The sequence below is a fragment of the Trichomycterus rosablanca genome, chromosome 15 (assembly GCF_030014385.1).
Source record: "Trichomycterus rosablanca isolate fTriRos1 chromosome 15, fTriRos1.hap1, whole genome shotgun sequence".
Classification (NCBI taxonomy): domain Eukaryota; kingdom Metazoa; phylum Chordata; class Actinopteri; order Siluriformes; family Trichomycteridae; genus Trichomycterus; species Trichomycterus rosablanca.
Window position 1 is genome coordinate 22796363 of NC_086002.1, and position 27323 is coordinate 22823685.

The following is a 27323-nucleotide window of genomic DNA, read 5'->3' on the forward strand; positions in this document are numbered from 1 at the left end:
CAACTCTAAATCATAAAGCCCACTGATGTAACCCCGACTCAGATACAGCATGGGGATTCGAACCCACACCCACCTGCCACGCCCGTATTTTAGCCTCATTCACTTCCATTCATTTTTTGAAAGTTTGAGATATCAACGCTGTTCCAACTCTATATCTTAAAGCCCACTGATGTAACCCCGACTTCGGTACAGCATGGGGATTCGAACCCACGCCCACCTGCCACGCCCGGTTTTCGGCTCCATTCACTTCCATTCATTTTTTGAAAGTTCGAGACATCGACGCCGTTTCAACTCTAAATCGTAAAGCCCACTGATGACACCCCGAGTTGGATAAAGCATTGGGATACGCACAACCGCCCGACCGGCACACGGCAATCACACTCGCATTTTCTCCGGAAATGCACTCTCTAGTTAGTGTGATTGCCTAAAGGCAAGCACACTATTGATATTGTTATTTTCGTTTTCAATAAAATATTACTATTCTGCCCGTTTTTTGTCCGTGCTTCTCCCGCAGTTTTCGAGATATCGACCCCGTTCCAGCGCCAAATCGTCCGGCCCATACAGGAAAAGAGCGCTTGTATACAGCTTTTGGATCGAACCAACACAGTGCCCACAGTGCCCGTTTTAAGGTGCCCGTTTTGCCCCATTGACTCCCATTCATTTTGAAAAAATTTTCGAGCTATCAACGCCGTTCCAACTCTTGATCGACCGGGTCATTAATTAGCGCCCAAATCCAAAAAATCATCTGGATACGCCCATCCGTGTGGCATTTATGCCCGTTTTTGCCCGAATTTTTGGACAAAAATATTGACACCTTTGGCTTTCCACACAACGTCAACGTGATGACGTAGGCGACCTGTTCAGACCGTTCTGAGAGCAGAAAATGGCCGCCGTCAAAAAATCTGACTTATTTTGGTCTGTAACTAAAGTATTAGTGATTTTTAAGATGAAAACACTGCACTGAATGAAATTATAAGCCAGTTAGACTTAGCAGTGAGCGTCATATCGTTCGCGTTACAACAGAAAAAAAGATATTATATCCGTTAGCTTTAAGGCTAACGAATGCATTAAAATCAATGGGAATGGCTAATATGCTAAAGTAGGGACCGAAGTGTGAGTGCACTCTGCCTGAAAGCTGTAAATGAGACACAGCCGATCATAGATTGCGCAATACCATGGCCCCTACAGTGATAATCACATGTACATGAATGAGTACTGATTTGTAAGCAGTAGAAACGTGCACAAATGCATTTATTTACAGGTTTGGCTTTTCAAACACACCCAGAGTGAACTTGTGCTCACACCACAGCTTGTGCACAGATACAGTGGCCTGTCTGGGAGAAAGTATTCACACCCCACGCACTGCACCACTTCTAAACGCATGCGCACCCCCGACCTGCGCACGCCCGCCACACGGCAATCACACTCGCATTTTCTCCGGAAATGCACTCTCTAGTTAGTGTGATTGCCTAAAGGCAAGCACACTATTGATATTGTTATTTTCGTTTTCAATAAAATATCACCATTCCACCGGTTTTTTGTCCGGCTTTCTTCGTCCGCAATTTTCGAGATATCGACCCCGTTCCAGCGCCAAATCGTCCGGCCTATACGGGAATGGACTGCTTGTATACAGCTTTTGGATCGAACAAACACTGTGCCCACAGTGCCCGTTTTAAGGTGCCCGTTTTGCCCCATTGACTCCCATTCATTTTGAAAAAAATTTCGAACTATCAACGCCGTTCCAACTCTTCATCGACCGGGTCATTAATTAGCGCCCAAATCCAAAAAATCATCCGGATACGCCCATCCGTGTGGCATTTATGCCCGTTTTTGCCCGAATTTTTGGACAAAAAATTTGACACCTTTGGCTTTCCACACAACGTCAACGTGATGACGTAGGCGACCTGTTCAGACCGTTCTGAGAGCAGAAAATGGCGGCCGTCAAAAAATCTGACTTATTTTGGTCTGTAACTAAAGTATTAGTGATTTTTAAAATGAAAACACTGCACAGAATGAAATTATAAGCCAGTTAGACTTAGCAGTGAGCGTCATATCGTTCGCGTTGCAACAGAAAAAAAGATATTATATCCGTTAGCTTTAAGGCTAACGAATGCATTAAAATCAATGGGAATGGCTAATATGCTAAAGTAGGGACCGAAGTGTGAGTGCACTCTGCCTGAAAGCTGTAAATGAGACACAGCCGATCATACATTGCGCAATACCATGGCCCCTACAGTGATAATCACATGTAAATGAATGAGTACTGATTTGTAAGCAGTAGAAACGTGCAGAAATGCATTTATTTACAGGTTTGGCTTTTCAAACACACCCAGAGTGAACTTGTGCTCACACCACAGCTTGTGCACAGATACAGTGGCCTGTCTGGGAGAAAGTATTCACACCCCAAGCACCGCACCACTTCTAAACGCATGCGCACCCCCGACCTGCGCACGCCCGCCGACCGCCACACGGCAATCACACTCGCATTTTCTCCGGAAATGCACTCTCTAGTTATTATTATTCTGCCCGTTTTTTGTCCGGCTTTCTTCGTCCGCAATTTTCGAGATATCGACCCCGTTCCAACGCCAAATCGTCCGGCCCATACGGGAATAGACCGCTTGTATACAGGTTTTCGATCCGCCCGCCCGTCCGCCCGCCACGCCCGTTTTTCCGGAAATTTTGTCCCATAGACTTCCATTCATTTTTGAAAAAATGTTGAGATATCGACGCCGTTCCAACTTTAAATCGTCCGGCACGTTATTGAAATAACTTTGTGTTTTTTGCTTTTCGATCCGCCCGCCCGTTCATCCGCCACGCCCGCTTTTTTACAGTTTTTTGGTCCCATTGACTTCCATTCATTTTTTCTGAATGGTTGTTGAATGGTTATTTGTACAACCTTTATTTAACCTATAAGAACCCCATTCACTTCCATTCATTTTTCTAAAGTTTGAGATATCAACGCCGTTCCAACTCTATATCTTAAAGCCCACTGATGTAACCCCGACTTCGGTACAGCATGGGGATTCGAACCCACGCCCACCTGCCACGCCCGGTTTTCGGCTCCATTCACTTCCATTCATTTTTTGAAAGTTCGAGATATCAACGCCGTTCCAACTCTAAATCATAAAGCCCACTGATGTAACCCCGACTCAGATACAGCATGGGGATTCGAACCCACACCCACCTGCCACGCCCGTATTTTAGCCTCATTCACTTCCATTCATTTTTTGAAAGTTTGAGATATCAACGCTGTTCCAACTCTATATCTTAAAGCCCACTGATGTAACCCCGACTTCGGTACAGCATGGGGATTCGAACCCACGCCCACCTGCCACGCCCGGTTTTCGGCTCCATTCACTTCCATTCATTTTTTGAAAGTTCGAGACATCGACGCCGTTTCAACTCTAAATCGTAAAGCCCACTGATGACACCCCGAGTTGGATAAAGCATTGGGATACGCACAACCGCCCGACCGGCACACGGCAATCACACTCGCATTTTCTCCGGAAATGCACTCTCTAGTTAGTGTGATTGCCTAAAGGCAAGCACACTATTGATATTGTTATTTTCGTTTTCAATAAAATATTACTATTCTGCCCGTTTTTTGTCTGTGCTTCTTCTCCCGCAGTTTTCGAGATATCGACCCCGTTCCAGCGCCAAATCGTCCGGCCCATACAGGAAAAGAGCGCTTGTATACAGCTTTTGGATCGAACCAACACAGTGCCCACAGTGCCCGTTTTAAGGTGCCCGTTTTGCCCCATTGACTCCCATTCATTTTGAAAAAATTTTCGAGCTATCAACGCCGTTCCAACTCTTGATCGACCGGGTCATTAATTAGCACCCAAATCCAAAAAATCATCTGGATACGCCCATCCGTGTGGCATTTATGCCCGTTTTTGCCCGAATTTTTGGACAAAAATATTGACACCTTTGGCTTTCCACACAACGTCAACGTGATGACGTAGGCGACCTGTTCAGACCGTTCTGAGAGCAGAAAATGGCCGCCGTCAAAAAATCTGACTTATTTTGGTCTGTAACTAAAGTATTAGTGATTTTTAAGATGAAAACACTGCACTGAATGAAATTATAAGCCAGTTAGACTTAGCAGTGAGCGTCATATCGTTCGCGTTACAACAGAAAAAAAGATATTATATCCGTTAGCTTTAAGGCTAACGAATGCATTAAAATCAATGGGAATGGCTAATATGCTAAAGTAGGGACCGAAGTGTGAGTGCACTCTGCCTGAAAGCTGTAAATGAGACACAGCCGATCATAGATTGCGCAATACCATGGCCCCTACAGTGATAATCACATGTACATGAATGAGTACTGATTTGTAAGCAGTAGAAACGTGCACAAATGCATTTATTTACAGGTTTGGCTTTTCAAACACACCCAGAGTGAACTTGAGCTCACACCACAGCTTGTGCACAGATACAGTGGCCTGTCTGGGAGAAAGTATTCACACCCCACGCACTGCACCACTTCTAAACGCATGCGCACCCCCGACCTGCGCACGCCCGCCACACGGCAATCACACTCGCATTTTCTCCGGAAATGCACTCTCTAGTTAGTGTGATTGCCTAAAGGCAAGCACACTATTGATATTGTTATTTTCGTTTTCAATAAAATATCACCATTCCACCGGTTTTTTGTCCGGCTTTCTTCGTCCGCAATTTTCGAGATATCGACCCCGTTCCAGCGCCAAATCGTCCGGCCTATACGGGAATGGACTGCTTGTATACAGCTTTTGGATCGAACAAACACTGTGCCCACAGTGCCCGTTTTAAGGTGCCCGTTTTGCCCCATTGACTCCCATTCATTTTGAAAAAAATTTCGAACTATCAACGCCGTTCCAACTCTTCATCGACCGGGTCATTAATTAGCGCCCAAATCCAAAAAATCATCCGGATACGCCCATCCGTGTGGCATTTATGCCCGTTTTTGCCCGAATTTTTGGACAAAAAATTTGACACCTTTGGCTTTCCACACAACGTCAACGTGATGACGTAGGCGACCTGTTCAGACCGTTCTGAGAGCAGAAAATGGCGGCCGTCAAAAAATCTGACTTATTTTGGTCTGTAACTAAAGTATTAGTGATTTTTAAAATGAAAACACTGCACAGAATGAAATTATAAGCCAGTTAGACTTAGCAGTGAGCGTCATATCGTTCGCGTTGCAACAGAAAAAAAGATATTATATCCGTTAGCTTTAAGGCTAACGAATGCATTAAAATCAATGGGAATGGCTAATATGCTAAAGTAGGGACCGAAGTGTGAGTGCACTCTGCCTGAAAGCTGTAAATGAGACACAGCCGATCATACATTGCGCAATACCATGGCCCCTACAGTGATAATCACATGTAAATGAATGAGTACTGATTTGTAAGCAGTAGAAACGTGCAGAAATGCATTTATTTACAGGTTTGGCTTTTCAAACACACCCAGAGTGAACTTGTGCTCACACCACAGCTTGTGCACAGATACAGTGGCCTGTCTGGGAGAAAGTATTCACACCCCAAGCACCGCACCACTTCTAAACGCATGCGCACCCCCGACCTGCGCACGCCCGCCGACCGCCACACGGCAATCACACTCGCATTTTCTCCGGAAATGCACTCTCTAGTTATTATTATTCTGCCCGTTTTTTGTCCGGCTTTCTTCGTCCGCAATTTTCGAGATATCGACCCCGTTCCAACGCCAAATCGTCCGGCCCATACGGGAATAGACCGCTTGTATACAGGTTTTCGATCCGCCCGCCCGTCCGCCCGCCACGCCCGTTTTTCCGGAAATTTTGTCCCATAGACTTCCATTCATTTTTGAAAAAATGTTGAGATATCGACGCCGTTCCAACTTTAAATCGTCCGGCACGTTATTGAAATAACTTTGTGTTTTTTGCTTTTCGATCCGCCCGCCCGTTCATCCGCCACGCCCGCTTTTTTACAGTTTTTTGGTCCCATTGACTTCCATTCATTTTTTCTGAATGGTTGTTGAATGGTTATTTGTACAACCTTTATTTAACCTATAAGAACCCCATTCACTTCCATTCATTTTTCTAAAGTTTGAGATATCAACGCCGTTCCAACTCTATATCTTAAAGCCCACTGATGTAACCCCGACTTCGGTACAGCATGGGGATTCGAACCCACGCCCACCTGCCACGCCCGGTTTTCGGCTCCATTCACTTCCATTCATTTTTTGAAAGTTCGAGATATCAACGCCGTTCCAACTCTAAATCATAAAGCCCACTGATGTAACCCCGACTCAGATACAGCATGGGGATTCGAACCCACACCCACCTGCCACGCCCGTATTTTAGCCTCATTCACTTCCATTCATTTTTTGAAAGTTTGAGATATCAACGCTGTTCCAACTCTATATCTTCAAGCCCACTGATGTAACCCCGACTTCGGTACAGCATGGGGATTCGAACCCACGCCCACCTGCCACGCCCGGTTTTCGGCTCCATTCACTTCCATTCATTTTTTGAAAGTTCGAGACATCGACGCCGTTTCAACTCTAAATCGTAAAGCCCACTGATGACACCCCGAGTTGGATAAAGCATTGGGATACGCACAACCGCCCGACCGGCACACGGCAATCACACTCGCATTTTCTCCGGAAATGCACTCTCTAGTTAGTGTGATTGCCTAAAGGCAAGCACACTATTGATATTGTTATTTTCGTTTTCAATAAAATATTACTATTCTGCCCGTTTTTTGTCTGTGCTTCTTCTCCCGCAGTTTTCGAGATATCGACCCCGTTCCAGCGCCAAATCGTCCGGCCCATACAGGAAAAGAGCGCTTGTATACAGCTTTTGGATCGAACCAACACAGTGCCCACAGTGCCCGTTTTAAGGTGCCCGTTTTGCCCCATTGACTCCCATTCATTTTGAAAAAATTTTCGAGCTATCAACGCCGTTCCAACTCTTGATCGACCGGGTCATTAATTAGCGCCCAAATCCAAAAAATCATCTGGATACGCCCATCCGTGTGGCATTTATGCCCGTTTTTGCCCGAATTTTTGGACAAAAATATTGACACCTTTGGCTTTCCACACAACGTCAACGTGATGACGTAGGCGACCTGTTCAGACCGTTCTGAGAGCAGAAAATGGCCGCCGTCAAAAAATCTGACTTATTTTGGTCTGTAACTAAAGTATTAGTGATTTTTAAGATGAAAACACTGCACTGAATGAAATTATAAGCCAGTTAGACTTAGCAGTGAGCGTCATATCGTTCGCGTTACAACAGAAAAAAAGATATTATATCCGTTAGCTTTAAGGCTAACGAATGCATTAAAATCAATGGGAATGGCTAATATGCTAAAGTAGGGACCGAAGTGTGAGTGCACTCTGCCTGAAAGCTGTAAATGAGACACAGCCGATCATAGATTGCGCAATACCATGGCCCCTACAGTGATAATCACATGTACATGAATGAGTACTGATTTGTAAGCAGTAGAAACGTGCACAAATGCATTTATTTACAGGTTTGGCTTTTCAAACACACCCAGAGTGAACTTGAGCTCACACCACAGCTTGTGCACAGATACAGTGGCCTGTCTGGGAGAAAGTATTCACACCCCACGCACTGCACCACTTCTAAACGCATGCGCCCCCCCGACCTGCGCACGCCCGCCGACTGCCACACGGCAATCACACTCGCATTTTCTCCGGAAATGCACTCTCTAGTTAGTGTGATTGCCTAAAGGCAAGCACACTATTGATATTGTTATTTTCGTTTTCAATAAAATATCACCATTCCACCGGTTTTTTGTCCGGCTTTCTTCGTCCGCAATTTTCGAGATATCGACCCCGTTCCAGCGCCAAATCGTCCGGCCTATACGGGAATGGACTGCTTGTATACAGCTTTTGGATCGAACAAACACTGTGCCCACAGTGCCCGTTTTAAGGTGCCCGTTTTGCCCCATTGACTCCCATTCATTTTGAAAAAAATTTCGAACTATCAACGCCGTTCCAACTCTTCATCGACCGGGTCATTAATTAGCGCCCAAATCCAAAAAATCATCCGGATACGCCCATCCGTGTGGCATTTATGCCCGTTTTTGCCCGAATTTTTGGACAAAAAATTTGACACCTTTGGCTTTCCACACAACGTCAACGTGATGACGTAGGCGACCTGTTCAGACCGTTCTGAGAGCAGAAAATGGCGGCCGTCAAAAAATCTGACTTATTTTGGTCTGTAACTAAAGTATTAGTGATTTTTAAAATGAAAACACTGCACAGAATGAAATTATAAGCCAGTTAGACTTAGCAGTGAGCGTCATATCGTTCGCGTTGCAACAGAAAAAAAGATATTATATCCGTTAGCTTTAAGGCTAACGAATGCATTAAAATCAATGGGAATGGCTAATATGCTAAAGTAGGGACCGAAGTGTGAGTGCACTCTGCCTGAAAGCTGTAAATGAGACACAGCCGATCATACATTGCGCAATACCATGGCCCCTACAGTGATAATCACATGTAAATGAATGAGTACTGATTTGTAAGCAGTAGAAACGTGCACACATGCATTTATTTACAGGTTTGGCTTTTCAAACACACCCAGAGTGAACTTGTGCTCACACCACAGCTTGTGCACAGATACAGTGGCCTGTCTGGGAGAAAGTATTCACACCCCAAGCACCGCACCACTTCTAAACGCATGCGCACCCCCGACCTGCGCACCCCCGACCTGCGCACGCCCGCCGACCGCCACACGGCAATCACACTCGCATTTTCTCCGGAAATGCACTATCTAGTTATTATTATTCTGCCCGTTTTTTGTCCGGCTTTCTTCGTCCGCAATTTTCGAGATATCGACCCCGTTCCAACGCCAAATCGTCCGGCCCATACGGGAATAGACCGCTTGTATACAGGTTTTCGATCCGCCCGCCCGTCCGCCCGCCACGCCTGTTTTTCCGGAAATTTTGTCCCATAGACTTCCATTCATTTTTGAAAAAATGTTGAGATATCGACGCCGTTCCAACTTTAAATCGTCCGGCACGTTATTGAAATAACTTTGTGTTTTTTGCTTTTCGATCCGCCCGCCCGTTCATCTGCCACGCCCGCTTTTTTACAGTTTTTTGGTCCCATTGACTTCCATTCATTTTTTCTGAATGGTTGTTGAATGGTTATTTGTACAACCTTTATTTAACCTATAAGAACCCCATTCACTTCCATTCATTTTTCTAAAGTTTGAGATATCAACACCGTTCCAACTCTAAATCGTAAAGCCCACTGATGTAACCCCGACATTGGTACAGCATGGGGATTCGAACCCACGCCCACCTGCCACGCCCGTTTTTCAGCCCCATTCACTTCCATTCTTTTTTTTAAAGTTCGAGATATCAACGCCGTTCCAACTTTAAATCGTAAAGCCCACTGATGTAACCCCGACATTGGTACAGCATGGGGATTCGAACCCACGCCCACCTGCCACGCCCGTTTTTCGGCTCCATTCACTTCCATTTTTTTTTTGAAAGTTCGAGATATTGACGCCGTTCCAAAAGTAAATCGTAAAGCCCACTGGTGACACCCCGACTTGGGTACAGCATGGGGATTCGAACCCACGCCCACCTGCCACGCCCGTTTTTCTGCTCCATTCACTTCCATTCATTTTTTGAAAGTTCGAGATATCGACGCCGTTCCAACTCGAAATCGTAAAGCCCACTGATGACACCTCGATTTGGGTACAGCATGGGGATTCGAACCCACGCCCACCTGCCACGCCCGTTTTTCGGCTTTATTCACTTCCATTCATTTTTTGAAAATTTGAGATATCGACGCCGTTCCAACTCTATATCGTAAAGCCCACTGATGTAACCCCGACTCAGATACAGCATGGGGATTCGAACCCACGTCCACCTGCCACGCCCGTTTTTCGGCTTCATTCACTTCCATTCATTTTTTAAAAGTTTGAGATATCAACATCGTTCCAACTCTAAATCGTAAAGCCCACTGATGACACACTGACTCAGATACAGCATGGGGATTCGAACCCACACCCACCTGCCACGCCCGTTTTTCGGCTTTATTCACTTCCATTCATTTTTTGAAAATTTGAGATATCAACGCCGTTCCAACTCTATATCGTAAAGCCCACTGATGTAACCCCGACTCAGATACAGCATGGGGATTTGAACCCACGTCCACCTGCCACGCCCGTTTTTCGGCTTCATTCACTTCCATTCATTTTTTAAAAGTTTGAGATATCAACATCGTTCCAACTCTAAATCGTAAAGTCCACTGATGACACCCTGACTCAGATACAGCATGGGGATTCGAACCCACGCCCATCTGCCACGCCCATTTTTGGTCTCATTCAATTCCATTCATTTTTTGAAAGTTCGAGATATCGACGCTGTTCCAATTCTAAATCGTAAATCCCACTGATGACACCCCAAGTTGGATAAAGCATTGGGATACGCGCGCCCGCCAGACGGGCACACGGCAATCACACTCGCATTTTCTCCGGAAATGCACTCTCTAGTTATTTTTATTATTCTGCCCGTTTTTGTCCGGCTTTCTTCTCCCGCAGTTTTCGAGATATCGACCCCGTTCCAACGCCAAATCGTCCGGCCCATACGGGAATAGAGCGCTTGTATACAGGTTTTCGATCCGCCAGCCCGTTCGCCCACCACGCCCGTTTTTCCGAAGATTTTTTCTTATAGACTTCCATTCGTTTTCGAAAAATTGAGATATCGACGCCGTTCCAACTCTAAATCGTCCGGCACGTTATTGACGTCACTTCTTGAAGAAAGGTTTTCGATCGGCCCGCCCGTTCACCGGCCACGCCCACTTTTTTAAGTTTTTTGCCCCCATTGACTTCCATTCATTTTTTTGAATGGGAATTTCCTATACCGGCCTTCAGCTCAAAACGAGAGCTAGGATTCAGATACAGATAAAGTATTTACACCCCCCAAAAAACCCACTGCAGCTCTATACAGCATTTAGATACGCTCACTTCCCACTGAGGTAACCCCATTCACATACAGCATGGGGATTCGAACCCACGCCCACCTGCCACGCCCATTTTCCGGCTCCATTCACTTCCATTCATTTTTTGAAAGTTTGAGATATCGACGCCGTTCCAACTCTAAATTGTAAAGCCCACTGATGTAACCCCGACATGGGTACAGCATGGGGATTCGAACCAACGCCCACCTGCCACGCCCGTTTTTCTGCTCCATTCACTTCCATTCATTTTTTGAAAGTTCGAGATATCAACATCGTTCCAACTCTAAATTGTAAAGCCCACTGATGTTACCCCGACTTGGGTACAGCATGGGGATTCGAACCCACACCCACCTGCCACGCCCGGTTTTCGGCTCTATTCACTTCCATTCATTTTTTGAAAGTTTGAGATATCGACGCCGTTCCAACTCTAAATCGTGAAGCCCACTGATGTAACCCCGACTCAGATACAGCATGGGGATTCGAACCCACGCCCACCTGCCACGCCCGTTTTTCGGCTCCATTCACTTCTATTCATTTTTTGAAAGTTTGAGATGTCGACGCCGTTTCCATATTAAATCTGAAAGTCCACTGATGACACCGTGAGTTGGATAAAACATTGGGATACGCACGCCCGCCCGACCGGCACACGGCAATCACACTCGCATTTTCTTCGGAAATGCACTCTCTAGTTACAAATTGTTCGTTTTTAAAATAACATACATTTCAAAGTTAAAAGAACCATTTGTATCATGATTTAAAATAATATTTATTTATTTATTTTATTAAAACTAGTGCAGAATGAAGCTGCATTTATGTGCATAAATTCAAAATCTTGTTGTGTATGTGTTTATTGTCAAGAGCAGAAAAATAAAGTGCATCTGATAAAAGATGATGAGGAGACTGTCAGCACTACAGAGGAGTAAGAAAAAAATCATAAACATAAACTTAAATCACCTGTATGGAGAATGAACAACAAATCAGTGTAGAAGTGAAATGATTGAAACTGTAGTGTCCATTGTAGAGGTCGATATGCATTTGAAGCATGGAAACCTGTGCTTGTAAAAAAAAATAAACAGCTATTAAATAGCCGCCACCGTAGTGACCACTATGTGTCAGAGGGTTAATATTATTATTAATCATTAACAGAACTGCTACACTTACTGCATCTTTTATCAAATATTTACATTATCATCATCTTCTATATTTAACATCATTAATAATTAATAACTAATTCAATCTATTTTATTGTTAGTTGGTTAAAATGTATGGTGCAAAAATGGGATTATGTACCCCTCAACCCAGGACCTCTACTGTTTGATGTCTTTTTAGGTCTTTTCTGACCATTCAACAAAGTTTCTTTCAAAGCATCTTGTGGTTATGTAGGAAGACGTTCTAACCTTAAGATCTCACTACCGTCTGTAATTTCCCAGTGAAGATCCTTGGAGGTTATCTGGGCTCTTGAGTAATCCTCCTCATGTTCTCCAGGCAGAATCATAACATCTCCAGCTTTAAATTTATTTCATTACATGTCAGATTTCATTACATGTCATTACTTCTTTCATTACATGTCAGGGGCCTGTGGTAGCCTAGTGGGTAGGGCTTTGGGCTATCAACCGGAAGATTGGCGGTTCAAATCCAGGCTCTGCTATGTAGCCACTGTTGGGTCCTTGAGCAAGACCCTTAACCCTGTCTGCTCCAGGGGCGCCGTAAGTTGGCTGACCCTGCGCTCTGACCCCAGCTTCCAACACCAGCTGGGATATGCGAAGAAAGAATTTCATTGTACTGTACATCTGTATATGTATATATGACAAATAAAGGATATCTTTCTAGATAGTGAACAGCATGCTAATGCATCAAGCTAATACAGGGTTTTCTAAAGAAAAGTCCTCATTGACCCTCACCCTGTTTTGCAGCTCTTAACTCAATCTATCAGATTAATTCAGCTGGTACCAGAATGGACTCTCCAATTTCATTGCTTCAGTACTGACGTATAGAAGGAGGAGATGAAGGTCTATCAGCAGTTAAGGTTTGAGAGTGTTGATCTTGTACAGGAAGTGATGTCATGAGAGAAGATCATAGTTATACAGAAAGCATGTTTACAGATTTGAGCAGTAAGAAGCTGAACAAAGCGTCATATAGAATCCCAGTGTGAAGAGTAGATGGTGTTTATCTCCACTGCTCTTCATCTTCTTCTTCTCATAATTCAACATTTATTAAAATCAGAAGCTGTAGAAGACATCAGACATGATCAGATGTTTCAGTCACCTATCAGACTCAACACAATTAGAACCAGTATACACACACACACACACACACACACACACACACACACACACACACACACACACACACACACACACACACAGAGACCACCTGGAACAATGATAGAACATTTTACATGATTCATTGTTCACTAAAGAACCCTGATACAGATGAAGTTTTGCAAATGAGCAGTTCTGATTCCACAATAAGACAGAAATACCACTGCATGTGTGTGTAATGTGTGTGTAATGTGTATGTAATGTGTATGTAATGTGTGCATGTGTATGTAATGTGTATGTAATGTGTGCATGTGTGTGTAATGTGTGTGTAATGTGTATGTAATGTGTATGTAATGTGTGCATGTGTGTGTAATGTGTGTGTAATGTGTATGTAATGTGTATGTAATGTGTGCATGTGTATGTAGTGTGCATGTGTATGTAATGTGTACATGTGTATGTAATGTGTGCAAGTGTGTGTAATGTGTGCATGTGTGTGTAATGTGTACATGTGTATGTAATGTGTGCATGTGTATGTAATGTTTGTGTAATGTGTATGTAATGTGTGCATGTGTATGTAATGTGTGTGTAATGTGTATGTAATGTGTATGTAATGTGTGCATGTGTATGTAATGTGTGTGTAATGTGTATGTAATATGTGTGTAATGTGTGCATGTGTATGTAATGTTTGTGTAATGTGTATGTAATGTGTGCATGTGTATGTAATGTTTGTGTAATGTGTATGTAATGTGTGCATGTGTATGTAATGTGTGTGTAATGTGTATGTAATGTGTATGTAATGTGTGCATGTGTATGTAATGTTTGTGTAATGTGTATGTAATGTGTGCATGTGTATGTAATGTTTGTGTAATGTGTATGTAATGTGTGCATGTGTATGTAATGTGTGTGTAATGTGTATGTAATGTGTATGTAATGTGTGCATGTGTATGTAATGTGTATGTAATGTGTATGTAATATGTGCATGTGTATGTAATGTTTGTGTAATGTGTATGTAATGTGTGCATGTGTATGTAATGTGTGTGTAATGTGTATGTAATGTGTATGTAATGTGTGCATGTGTATGTAATATGTGCATGTGTATGTAATGTGTGTGCATGTGTGTGTAATGTGTGCATGTGTGTGTAATGTGTGCATGTGTGTGCAATGTGTGCATGTGTGTGCAATGTGTGCATGTGTGCAATGTGTACAAGTGTGTGTAATGTGTGCATGTGTATGTAATGTGTGAATGTGTGTGTAATGTGTGTGTAATGTGTGCATGTGTGTGTGAATGTGTGTGTAATGTGTATATAATGTGTGCATGTGTATGTAATGTGTGCATGTGTGTGTAATGTGTGCATGTGTATGTAATGTGTAATGTGTGAGTAATGTGTGCATGTGTATGTAATGTGTGTGCATGTGTACGTAATGTGTGCATGTGTGTGTAATGTGTGCATGTGTGTGTAATGTGTGCATGTGTGTGTAATGTGTGCATGTGTATGTAATGTGTGTGCATGTGTACGTAATGTGTGCATGTGTGTGTAATGTGTGCATGTGTATGTAATGTGTGCATGTGTGTGTAATGTGTGCATGTGTGTGTAATGTGTGTTCAATGTGTGCGTGTGTGTAATGTGTGCATGTGTGTGTGTAGTGTGCATGTGTGTGTAATGTGTGTGTAATGTGTGCATGTGTGTGTAATGTGTGCATGTGTGTAATTTGTGAATGTGTGTGTAATGTGTACGTGTGTGTGTAATGTGTGAATATGTGTGTAATGTGTACATGTGTGTGTGTAGTGTGCATGTGTGTGTAATGTGTACATGTGTGTGTGTAATGTGTACATGTGTGTGTGTAATGTGTACATGTGTGTGTAATGTGTGCATGTGTGTAATTTGTGAATGTGTGTGTAATGTGTACATGTGTGTGTAATGTGTGAATATGTGTGTAATGTGTACATGTGTGTGTGTAATGTGTGCATGTGTGTGTAATGTGTACATGTGTGTGTGTAATGTGTACATGTGTGTGTGTAATGTGTACATGTGTGTGTAATGTGTGAATCTGTGTGTAATGTGTGCATGTGTATGTAATGTGTACATGTGTGTGTGTAATGTGTACATGTGTGTGTAATGTGTACATGTGTGTGTGTAATGTGTGCATGTGTGTGTAATGTGTACATGTGTGTGTGTAATGTGTGCATTTGTGTGTAATGTGTGCATTTGTGTGTAATGTGTGCATGTTTGTGTGCTTAGGTGTGTGTGTATATAAAGCAACAGAAACTCACTATAGTTTCTTCAGGTTACATTGTGGATCCTCCTGTAGATCTTTGAGCAGTTTTACTCCTGATTCTCCTGGATAATTTTGGTACAGTTGCAGTTCTCTCAGACGTGATGATGGATTTGATTTCAGAGCTGAAGCCAGAGCAGTAAAACCTTCATCTGTAATAATGCATCTCCTCAACCTGTAGAGGAAAATTAAATAAAAAATTTAATAAAAATCATACATGATCATCCCCCACCTCCATCTCCATTCAGATCCACAACCAGACATCACTGAGAAATCTTCAACATGTAAAACTGTTCTATTATATTTACATTTTACATTTACAGCATTTAGCAGATGCTTTTATCCAGAGCGACTTACACAATGAGCGGAACACGATGAGCAATTGAGGGTTAAGGGCTTTGCTCAGGGACCCAACAGTGGCAACTTGGTGGTGGCGGGGCTTGAACCGGCAACTTTCTGTTTACTAGTCCAGTACCTTAACCACTGAGCTATCACTGGCCCTATTATATTAATGATAAAGTGTTTTATCTTGTGTGGGGAAAATGAGTAAAATATCAAACTCATACACACATCAATAACAGTTTCTGTATGAATGATCTTCTGTATCTACAGTGTGAAAGTGAAGATCTTACTCCAGTATCTCCAGTTTACAGTGTGGATTCTCCAGTCCAGCAGAGAGCAGCTTCACTCCTGAATCCTTCAGTTTATTGTTATCCAGGTCCAGATGTTTCAGACTGGAGGAGTTTAAACTAAGAACTGAGGACAGAACTTCACAACTTTTCTCTGTTAGATCACAACCCCACAACCTGCAGAGAAATAATCAGATCAATCAGATAAATGTAAGACGTCACCCTGCAGCAGAAGATGGAATCCGAATAGCAGATCTGATAATATTACCCAGACTGCAGTGCAGATGAAAGTGAAAGCAGTTAAATTGATGATGCTGAATCAGTAATCATTCTAGCATGAGTGTAAAATGTGATTTCAGACTTAAAGTGGATTCCACATTTTAAAGATTCCAAATGAGGAGTATTTAGTAGATTGTTGTTAGCTGGTAGATCATTTAGCAAAAATCACACTACAACATCTACACATTCAAAACCAAAAACCCTCCCAAACACCAACCAATGAAACCTGGGATTTCAGTTCTAGTTCATTTAATGGTGCTTAACGAATTAATCATGAGAGAAGAGAGGAGGAATTAGATTATCTGCTGTTTTTGTACAGTTTTTTTGTTTGTTTGTTGTCTTAGCTTAGCTTGTTAACAGAGAACAGAACAAATGAGGTTAATCACCACCACACTCCTAATGTATGGTACAGTGGTGCAGCTAGTACTGCATCATTTGTAGTTATTGGGATGTGAACACTGAGTTTTAAGGGTTCATTGAGGGTGGATATCAAATAATAGTGTTCCATTTGTATGTTCATTTTAACTGTAACACTTTTAAACATCTACAATTAACACAAATAATAAAATAAATATATAAGCTTGACAGCCTCCATATTTTTTATCTTCCCACACAAACCACATGAACACAATCGATTCAGGTAAATGAGTTTGATCTCAGCGAAACCTCCTGCTTGACGTGCATTTAAAAGCAGCATCTGTCCAGGGTGTGTTTCCAATTTGTTTCCCCACTACACCTTTGACCTGGATGAACTGGTTAGTGTTTGTTTGTTTATTAGGATTTGTAACATGTTTTACACACACAACTGGTTACACAAAATTTATCAGTTCACAAGTTCTATATCAAACACAGTCATGGACAATTTAGTGTCTCCACTTTGTCTCCCTTCCATGTTTTTGGTCTGTGGGAGGAAACCGGAGCTCCCAGAGGAAACCCATGCAAACACGAGGAGAACATGCAAACTCCACACAGAAAGGACCCAGACCGCTCCAACTGGGGATCGAACCCTGGACCTTCTTGCTGTGAGGCGACAGTGCTAATGAGGTATTTTTACATCTGTTAATCATTAAATATGGCCCCATTGCTAGGAAAACAAGATTCTATAGAATCATCCCAAACCTGTCATTCGTTTACTCATTTCATGGTGCTCTTTTAGGGTAAACGTAAGGCCATGTTTTCCTTTCTGAGAACTTTAGGTAAATTTTAATAGAACATGTGTTTTGCACGTAGACTCGCGTACACTGTGTGCACAATTATTAGGCAAGTGAGTATTTTGACCATATCATAATTTTTATGCATCTTTTTCAACTCCAAGCTGTATAAACTTGAATGCTTATTGTATTTAAGCACATCAGGTATTGTGTATTTGTGTAATGTGGGAGGGTGTAGCCTAAGGAGATCAACACCCTATATTAAGGTGTGCATAATTATTAGGCAGCTTCTTTTTCTCAGGCAAAATGGGCCAAAAAAGAGATTTAAGTGACTCTGAAAAGTCAAAAATTGTCAAATGTCTTTCAGAGGGATGCAGCACTATTGAAATTGCTAAGATATTGGGCCGTAATCACAGAACCATCAAACATTTTGTTGCAAATAGTCAACAGGGTCAAAATAAACGTGTTAAGAAAAAAAGATGCAAATTAACTGCCAAAGATTTGAGAAGAATCAAACGTAAAGGTACCAGGAACCATTATCCTCCAGTGCTGTCATATTCCAGAACTGCAACCTAACTGGAGTACCCAGAAGTACAAGGTGTTCAGTGCTCAGAGACATGGCCAAGGTAAGGAAAGCTGAAACCAGACCACCACTGAACAAGACAAATAAGTTAAATCGTCAAGACTGGGCCAAGAAATATCTGAGGACAGATTTTTCAAAAGTTTTATGGACTGATGAGATGAAAGTGACTCTTGACGGACCAGATGGATGGGCCCGTGGCTGGATCAGTAACAGGAACAGAGCTCCTCTTCTACTCAGATGCCAGCAAGGTGGAGGTGGGGTACTGCTATGGGCTGGTATTATTAAAGATAAGCTAGTTGGACCTTTTCGGGTTGAAGATGGACTTAAAATCCACTCCCAAACCTACTGCCAGTTTTTAGAAGACACTTTCTTTAAGCAGTGGTACAGGAAAATGTCTACATCTTTCAAGAAGACCATGATTTTTATGCAGGATAATTCTCAATCGCATGCATCAAAGTACTGCACTGCGTGGCTAGCCAGTAAAGGCCTAAAAAATGAAAGAATAATGACATGGCCCCCTTCCTCACCTGACCTAAACCCTATTGAGAACTTGTGGGCCCTTCTTAAATTGGAGATTTACAGTGAAGGAAAACAATACACCTCTCTGAACAGTGTCTGGGAGGCTGTGGTTGCTGCTGCACAAAAATTTTATCATCAACAGATCAAGAAACTGACAGACTCCATGAATGGAAGGTTTTTGGCTGTTATTAAAAAGAAGGGTGGCTATATTGGTCACTGTTTTTTATTTAAGGTCAGAAATGTTTATTTGTTAATTTTAAGTTGTTTATTTATTATTCTCACTTTAACAGATAAAAATAAACAAGTGAGATGAGAAAATTTTAGTTTTTTTATTTAGTTGCATAATAATTCTGCACACTAATAGTTGCCAAATAATTATGCACACATAGCTATTTTCCTAAGAAAGCCAAAACCTCACTTTCACTTTCTTAAATATTCAGGTTTGAGGTTTATTAACATTTTGAATTGAATAAAACCACAGTAGTTGTTCAATAATAAAATTTATCCTCAAAAATACAACTTGCCTAATAATTGTGCACACAGTGTATATAGGGCCAGTGATAGCTTAGTGGTTAAGGTACTAAACAAAAGGTTGCCGGTTCAAGCCCTGCCACCACCAAGTTGCCACTGTTGGGTCCCTGAGCAAGGCCCTTAACCCTCAATTGCTCATTGTGTAAGTCGCTTTGGATAAAAGCGTCTGCTAAATGCTAAAAAATGTAATGTAATGTATATAAGGAAAAAGTTAAAGCTGTGAGCTCAGAGAAGAATTGGCCAAGCTCTCTCTCAGACAAAGCCGGACTGTCTGACCGATACTGTATTCAACCTGTAATAAACTTCTTAATGGCAAATGAAACGGCTCAGTGTCAACGGCTCTCCTTCATCATCAATACATCATCGCTATGGAAGACACGACACTACCCACCCAACTGGTTAATGTAACTGAGTCAATGAGTCACGATGTAAAAAACTGTGTTAGAGCTAAAATGCTAAGTCAGAGCTAAGTTGCTAATTGAACCACACAAACTGATGATTTCTGGTTAAAATCTTACAGTCTCAGGATCCTAAACCAGCAGTAGATGTTTTCTGGTGCTCACGCTGCTGTGGAATTGATTACAGATGAATATAAACAGGTTACTAGCTTGTAGCTAAAGAACGTTGCAGTCACATCTATAAATATTGCCATATAAAAAGCTAATCCTTACAAAGTAATTATGTTCCTGTATAGAGGAACACTGAGAAGATGAAGATAGCAGTTATGAGTTTTGATTAAAGCTGAATCACATTTTGCTTCATCCATGATCAATTCCTATAGCAGGTTCAACACCAGAAACTCAGGTGCTGCTAGTTTAGGATCTAATCTCATGTAAGTTAGTGAGCTACAGTAAAGAAACAATCATGATAGCATTTAATGAAGTATGAAGACTCCAAAGAGTCCCAAACAAACCATCTACCAAGGTTCAACTTTTAATAAAATGATGCTTCAAAGTGAAACTGATCTTCTGTATCTACAGTGTAAAAGTGAAGATCTTACCTCAGTATCTCCAGTTTACAGTGTGGATTCTCCAGTCCAGCAGAGAGCAGCTTCACTCCTGAATCCTTCAGTTTATTGTTACTCAGGTTCAGATGTTTCAGACTGGAGGAGTTTAAACTGAGAACTGAGGACAGAACTTCACAACTTTTCTCTGTTAGATCACAACCAGCCAACCTGGAGAGAAATAATAGATCAGACTGCATTGCAGATAAAAGTAAAATCAGTTGCATTGATGAATTAAACAATAGCAGGACTGCTCTACTGTACTGATTTACAAAGGGGTGGAGCTTCACATTTCTACACAGTCCAAAATAGTGGAAGCGCTAACAATAGCCATGTAGTGACTGAGAATTAATACAATGTTACCCACTGATTATGAATGACAACTTGATCTTCATCTCCAGACTAAAACATAAGCTGCGTCTGGAATCGCATACTTCCATACTCAATAGTACGTGAAATGAGGTTGTGAGAGCGGTTAGTATGTCCGAATACACAGTATACACAAAGAGGTATGCGAGAAGTACCCGGATGACCTACTTATTGGGCAGCCATGTTTGAGAATGAAAGCGATGCACACTTGCGATCCGCTAATGTATCCCATAATGCAACTGGAGCTGCATAGGCATTCAAAGCAGAATAAGAACCAAGAAAGATAGTGGAAAACAGAGTCCTCTGTTCACAAGTGTAAGTAAAATATATAAAATAAAACATTTTAAAGACGAATAAATAAATATCCAAAAATTTCACGTCATCACGTTCTCACGTCATCACTTGACGTTGGTAAGATGGCGGATGTAGTATGTAGCGGTGTTGTGTGCATACTGCATACTTCTGTACTGAAAGTATGTACCTTTTTACCGGCCAAGTAGTGCATACTTCCTCCAGTCTAGTACATACTCTGTAAGTATGCGATTCCGGACGCAGCTCATGATGAGAGTGACTGTGTGTGTGTGTGTGTGTGTGTGTGTGAAAAGTGTATGTTCCTACGGATCTGGATCCACCATGGTCCTTTCCAGTATGAAGTGGTTCAATCATTTTATCAAAATTAAATTTACACTCCATAATTACTCACTATATTTTACTTTGTAATTGTTACACTCTCACTGCTGTATTTTGCACATCATAGCTGAACTAATAATTATCAGGAAGCTCTATGTAGAAACTGCCGTCACTAACATTCAGGGTTAGAGGTACAAATACTTCTGCTCCTGCTTTCAGGTGAAATTCTACATTCTGTATAAAACTAGTGCATGAGTCTAAACATGTAATTTACACGTCATGTTCATGTAAACTGAGCTCTGTTTATTCCACGTCTGAATGAAAAAAAAACTTTCCATGCAGTCCCATTGAAGTGGAGAGACGCTCAGCTTCTACGGGCAAATGCATTGACGCTAAGGGAATGTATGATAAGTTTGAGTCAGTCGATTTGTGATAAGTAGCTGATTCTGAACGAACTCGTCTTCGAGATGGATGTGTTCTAACGCATTTGTAGTCAATGAAATGTTAACACAACTGTACATAAAGTGGGGCCAAAAAGTATTTAGTCAGCCACTGATTGTGCAAGTTCTCCTACTTAGAAAGATGAGAGAGGTCTGTAATTTTCATCATAGGTACGCTTCAACTATGAGAGACAAAATGAGAAAAAAAATCCAGGAAATCACATTGTAGCATTTTTTAAGAATTTATTTGTAAATTATGGTGGAAAATAAGTATTTGGTCAATAACAAAAGTTCAACTCAATACTTTGTAACATAACCTTTGTTGGCAATGACAGAGGTCAAACGTTTCCTGTAAGTCTTCACCAGGTTTGCACACACTGTAGCTGGTATTTTGGCCCATTCCTCCATGCAGATCTCCTCTAGAGCAGTGATGTTTTGGGGCTGTCGCTGGGCAACACGGACTTTCAACTCCCTCCACAAATTTTCTATGGGGTTGAGGTCTGGAGACTGGATAGGCCACTCCAGGACCTTGAAATGCTTTTTACGGAGCCACTCCTTCATTGCCTGAGCGGTGTGTTTGGGATCACTGTCATGCTGGAAGACCCAGCCACGTTCCATCTTCTATGCTCTCACTGATGGAAGGAGGTTTTGGCTTAAAATCTCACGATACATGGCCCCGTTCCCTTAACACGGATCAGTCGTCCTGTCCCCTTTGCAGAAAAACAGCCCCAAAGCATGATGTTTCCACCCCCATGCTTCACAGTAGGTATGGTGTTCTTGGGATGCAACTCAGCATTCTTCTTCCTCCAAACACGACGAGTTGAGTTTTTACCAAAAAGTTCCATTTTGGTTTCATCTGACCACATGATATTCTCCCAATCCTCTTCTGGATCATCCATATGCTCTCTGGCAAACTTCAGATGGGCCTGGACATGTACTGGCTTAAGCAGGGGGACACGCCTGGCACTGCAGGATTTGAGTCCCTCTCGGCGTAGTGTGTTACTGATGGTCCCAGCTCTCTGCAGGTCATTCATCAGTTCCCTCCATGTAGTTCTGGGATTTTTGCTCACCGTTCTCATGATCATTTTGACCCCACGGAATGAGATCTTGCGTGGGGCCCCAGATCGAGGGAGATTATCAATGGTCTTGTATGTCTTCCATTTTCTTACAGTTGCTCCCACAGTTGATTTATTCACACCAACCTGCCTGCCTATTGTAGATTCACTCTTCCCAGCCTGGTGCAGGTCTACAATTTTCTTCCTGGTGTCCTTCGACAGCTCTTTGGTCTTGGCCATGGTTGAGTTTTGAGTCTGACTGTTTGAGGCTGTGGACAGGTGTCTTTTATACAGATAATGAGGTCAAACAGGTGCCATTAATACAGGTAACGAGTGGAGGACAGAAGAGCTTCTTAAAGAAGAAGTTACAGGTCTGTGAGAGCCAGAAATCTTGCTTGTTTGTGGGTGACCAAATACTTATTTTCCACCATAATTTACAAGTAAATTCTTTAAAAATCCTACAATGTGATTTCCTGGATTTTTTGTTCTCATTTTGTCTCTCATAGTTGAAGTGTACCTGTGATGAAAATTACAGACCAATCTCATCTTTCTAAGTAGGAGAACTTGCACAATCAGTGGCTGACTAAATACTTTTTTGCCCCACTGTATTCGACCATTTAATTTTTGACATTTTAGGGGAAGCTGAGCTTTCCTTGCAGTCTTAGAGAAATCGCCACTGATGCTAACATCCTCAGACCTCAGCAAAAGTAAACTAGTGTACTTTACCGCTGAATCACCCGAGTGCCCTGTTCATGCTAACATGAGTGTCTTTATTTAAAAAGATTGTTTATTATTATTACATTTCTCTCTTTATTACTGAACATCATTATTTAGTCCTGATGTATTTGGAGCTCTGTGGTTGATAATTTTCACCATTTCAAATTACATTTTCTACTCAGTATAATCAGCAGATTGCAAGTTAGTAGGTGGTGCAGAAACTGTTAGCATTATATTTACTTAACTAAATTAATGTTAATTTCAGACACATTTTGAGATCCGACTGCAGCACTGTAGTTCTGCACCTTCTCAGTTTCGTACTTTTAACTATTAGTGTTTGTGTGATTAACTTATTAATCAAACATTTATATAATTACACATCAGTCAGATCAATTCACTTTATGCTATCATCCTCAGATCTCAGCAAAAGTGATCTAGTGTACTTTACTGCTGAAACTCCTGAGTCTTTGTCATATTTAGTCCTGATGTTTTTGGTGCTCAGTGGTTGATGATTCCACCTTTTAACATCAGATTTAATACTCAGTAAAATTAGCAAACTGCACGTTAGTAGGTGGTACAAAAATAGTTAGCATTAAAATTTTAATTACTAAATTGAATGTTACTTTTAGACACATTTTAAGATCTGACACTTTTTGTATGGTGAGAACGACATTACCCAGAGTTCTGTGGGTGCGTAATAAGGAAGTGTAAGGAGAGTTCGGAAGCATAATAAACAGAGCTGGATTACAACACTGGTCTCCGAGTGAATTAAATATAAGCTATTTATACACCTCCTTCGCTGTACCTAGACCGAGAAGATAGAAGCTAACCCACGTCCCTGCCGACACGTGGGCAGCATGCCGTATGCATCTTTGTTTTGCATTTAAGTCTCTTTAGCACATGGAATCATGTGCTGCTTTCTGATACTTCTAGCCTCTAATGACATGACTGGTGACTGGTCAGTGCTGGATTTGTCGGCTCGGAAGCAACTTGCCGTTTGCTCAGCAATCGAAACGGCTCTCAATCGCTATGTGTGAACTACTCAACAACTGAGTGCTTGCGCTTGGTGACCAAAGCGAGATTTTTAGCATGTCAGATATCTGAATATCAGTTGCCCAACAGGCAGTGAGTGCTTACAGCATCATTGGCTAACAGCCAAGAACGCAATATACAGTGTGAGTGAAAAAGCAAAGGAGAAGTTATAAACAGGTGGGACAGGGGCGTAATATAGTTTATATCGAAATGCATCAGCACACAAGTTTTACATTATTTCTGACCTTATCATCTCTACAAAGCATAACACCAACGCTGCATTCTAAACAATATTTATTAACCTCCAACTCACTATAGAACAATCCATGCTGCTCACGTAGCCAAATTCACTCAGATTCAATCATTTTTTTGTTCTTGATTTTATGCTTGATATTACCGCACAAACTTTGATCGCTCGCTAGTTGTTGACATGCATTTTTGGACGTGGTATCGCTAAACCTTTCATCACCGTTTGTTTTTAGGAGACCAGAAAAGCTCACTTACAAAATCTAATAAACAAATGTAGGCTCGGGGTGTCAAATTTTTGCACAATAATGTATAAGTTTATCACAAACCAGCAGTGGTGTATAAAGTACCGGAAGGTCATACTTGAGTAAAAGTACAAGTATCTTACCAGAAATTTACTTTGATAGAAGTAAAAGTCACCTTTTAGAATATTACTTGAGTAAAAGTCTAGAAGTATGATGTTTAATGTAAGTATCAAAAGTAATTTGATATTAAATGTACTTAAATATTAAAAGTAGAAGTAAAAGTAAATGCTGTTAGTATAAATGGAAGCGGTCATTTTAAATATAAAGATTGTTCTTTTAAGCCTGTAAACCACCTTAACAATTAACCTGTTTTCTTCCTTTCATCTGAACATGATTTGTGCCAATTCATGATCATAATCAACTGTTGACATCACCTGTTTGAAATCATGACATTATTTAGTTGTTTTTTTAACTTATTACTAGCCCTAAATGTTCCTGTTCCAAAGTTTTTAGAATGTGAGTCAATGTAAATGTAAGAAACACTGCATCTATTTTATTTGCATTTTCTATACTGTCCCATTTTTTTAATTGGGTAGTATATTTCAATAACAAAAAAATAATTTTGGCATAATTAATTTAAAGCAAAACTCAAGAGAGTTTAACAAAACGTGTGGCACTTTTATCCCTTTAATGATCTGTTCAACCATTATTTTAAATCAAAATATTTGAGTAAAATAAGCTGTATTTAAATAATAAGTTTAAACTTAAACTTTTTCACCTGTGAGAAATTCATGTTCATGCCTGGGTGTGGTTAGTGAAATTGAACCCAAGTGACAATTAAATTTGGTTAACTCAGGGGTGGACAAACCTTTTCACTGAAGGGCCACACTGGGTTTTAAAATTTTACAGAAGGGCCGGGCGATAGACTTTAACAAAGCCCTAGTGTTTGGAGTGTGCAAACAAGTGGAATCAACTGAAATGCAAGGTATTAAAGAAAAAAAGGTGAAACAAAATCAGGCTTTAAATTAGGGCTGTGCGATATGACTAAAAAACTCATATCTCGATATGCTTTTGAGAAGTGGCGATATACCATATGATATAACGTAAACTAAAAGTACAATGGCAGGCCACTGCCCGTATTTTACCTTATATTGTTTATGTTCTCTTAAAAACACAAAATACTGTAGTTCAGATACAGTCTGACAGAATTACAGTGTTTATTTTTTGTGATGCATTTGCATTTTGACATTAAACAAACCAGCAGAATCTCACAATCACATTTATGCTGTCGGTTTTACTTCAAATAAATGAGCATAAAAAAAATCACAATATTTGATAAAGCTTTGCTATCAAAATAAAAGCGCTCAGTAAACAGCAGAACCCAGATCAATCACACAGCAGCAGAAAATCATAACCTCTGTGTACCTGATCCGTGTGTTAATCCATCAGGGATACAATCCACTTTTTTCTTCTTGGCAACCATCTTGAATGTTTACAGTATATATAAGATTCATACTCAATTGTTTTTATCCACTAATGAAAACCGTCTTAGATTGTTTATTCTCTCGGCTTTCGTGGTAAAAAGCTGATTCATTCACTAAGCTGTCACTTATCCAACAACCAATGAACATAGAGATTGAAATTCCATCCAGTATCTGAATTTTGGAAGCTCTGATTGGTTTATAGAACTGTTTATCAAGGCATGACCTGGAATCTCTTTAATAAATGAACTGTTTCAAGTTGTATGAGCACGACACCATAATGAAATGAAAGTGTGAACAAAACGAATGAATCTTTACCGTAGATAAGATCTCAGCTCACTGATTCAATTCCAATGAATAATCCATTTGAAAAGAGTTATCTCTGACTTGTTGGCTCAGTGATTCAGTTTGCAAGCGGAGAATTTTGTAAATTCTTAACGGACCAGATCAAACACCCTAACGGGCTGTATGTGGCCCACAGGCCGTAGTTAATTTTTCACACAAGGTCAGGCAGGGCTAAACAGCATTTGTTCTTCAATAAATAAAACTGTTATTTAAACACTGCAAAGTGATGTGAGTCAGAACAAAATCACACTGGTGGTCAGTAAAGTATTTTTAATTTAAATACTCACACAGCTCCTTTTGTTGATTGAATCACTGGCCGCAGTCTTCGAACCCCTTCATCTGACGACATGTATTTCTTCAGGTTAAACTCTTCCAGCTCCTTATCTGAGTTACATAAAGCAACCACCACCGCTGCCCACTGAACAGGAGAAAAATCAACTCCATGTAGACGATTATCACCAGGCTTTTTTAGGGATGTTTGGACTTCAAGCACTAAAAAAGATCATTCAGGTCATTTAGTCAGTGGACTGACTAACTTCATTTAATATTAATATAAAAATGATATACAACTCAGC

At 41.2% G+C, this 27323-nt stretch overlaps 1 protein-coding gene across 4 annotated transcripts in view; it reads right to left on the reverse strand.

Moving 5' to 3' along the window:
* Positions 1-11788: 11788 nt before the first annotated feature.
* LOC134328744 (butyrophilin-like protein 8) overlaps positions 11789-27323 on the reverse strand; it is a 43258-nt gene continuing 27723 nt past the window's right edge. Inside the window, exons 7-12 of one of the 4 annotated variants that reach the window (XR_010014751.1) lie at positions 27036-27240; positions 20186-20359; positions 16126-16299; positions 15492-15668; positions 12860-13184; positions 11789-12709 (exon numbers count right to left, since the gene is read on the reverse strand). Coding sequence is in view for 2 of the 4 variants with exons in the window: in XM_063009940.1 (XP_062866010.1) it covers positions 13178-13184; positions 15492-15668; positions 16126-16299; positions 20186-20359; positions 27036-27240 (737 nt within the window). In the remaining 2 variants the exon portion in view is untranslated. Of the gene's footprint in view, positions 13185-15491; positions 15669-16125; positions 16300-20185; positions 20360-27035; positions 27241-27323 lie in introns of all 4 variants that reach the window. The other 3 variants (XR_010014752.1, XM_063009940.1, XM_063009941.1) reach the window with 3 other exon arrangements.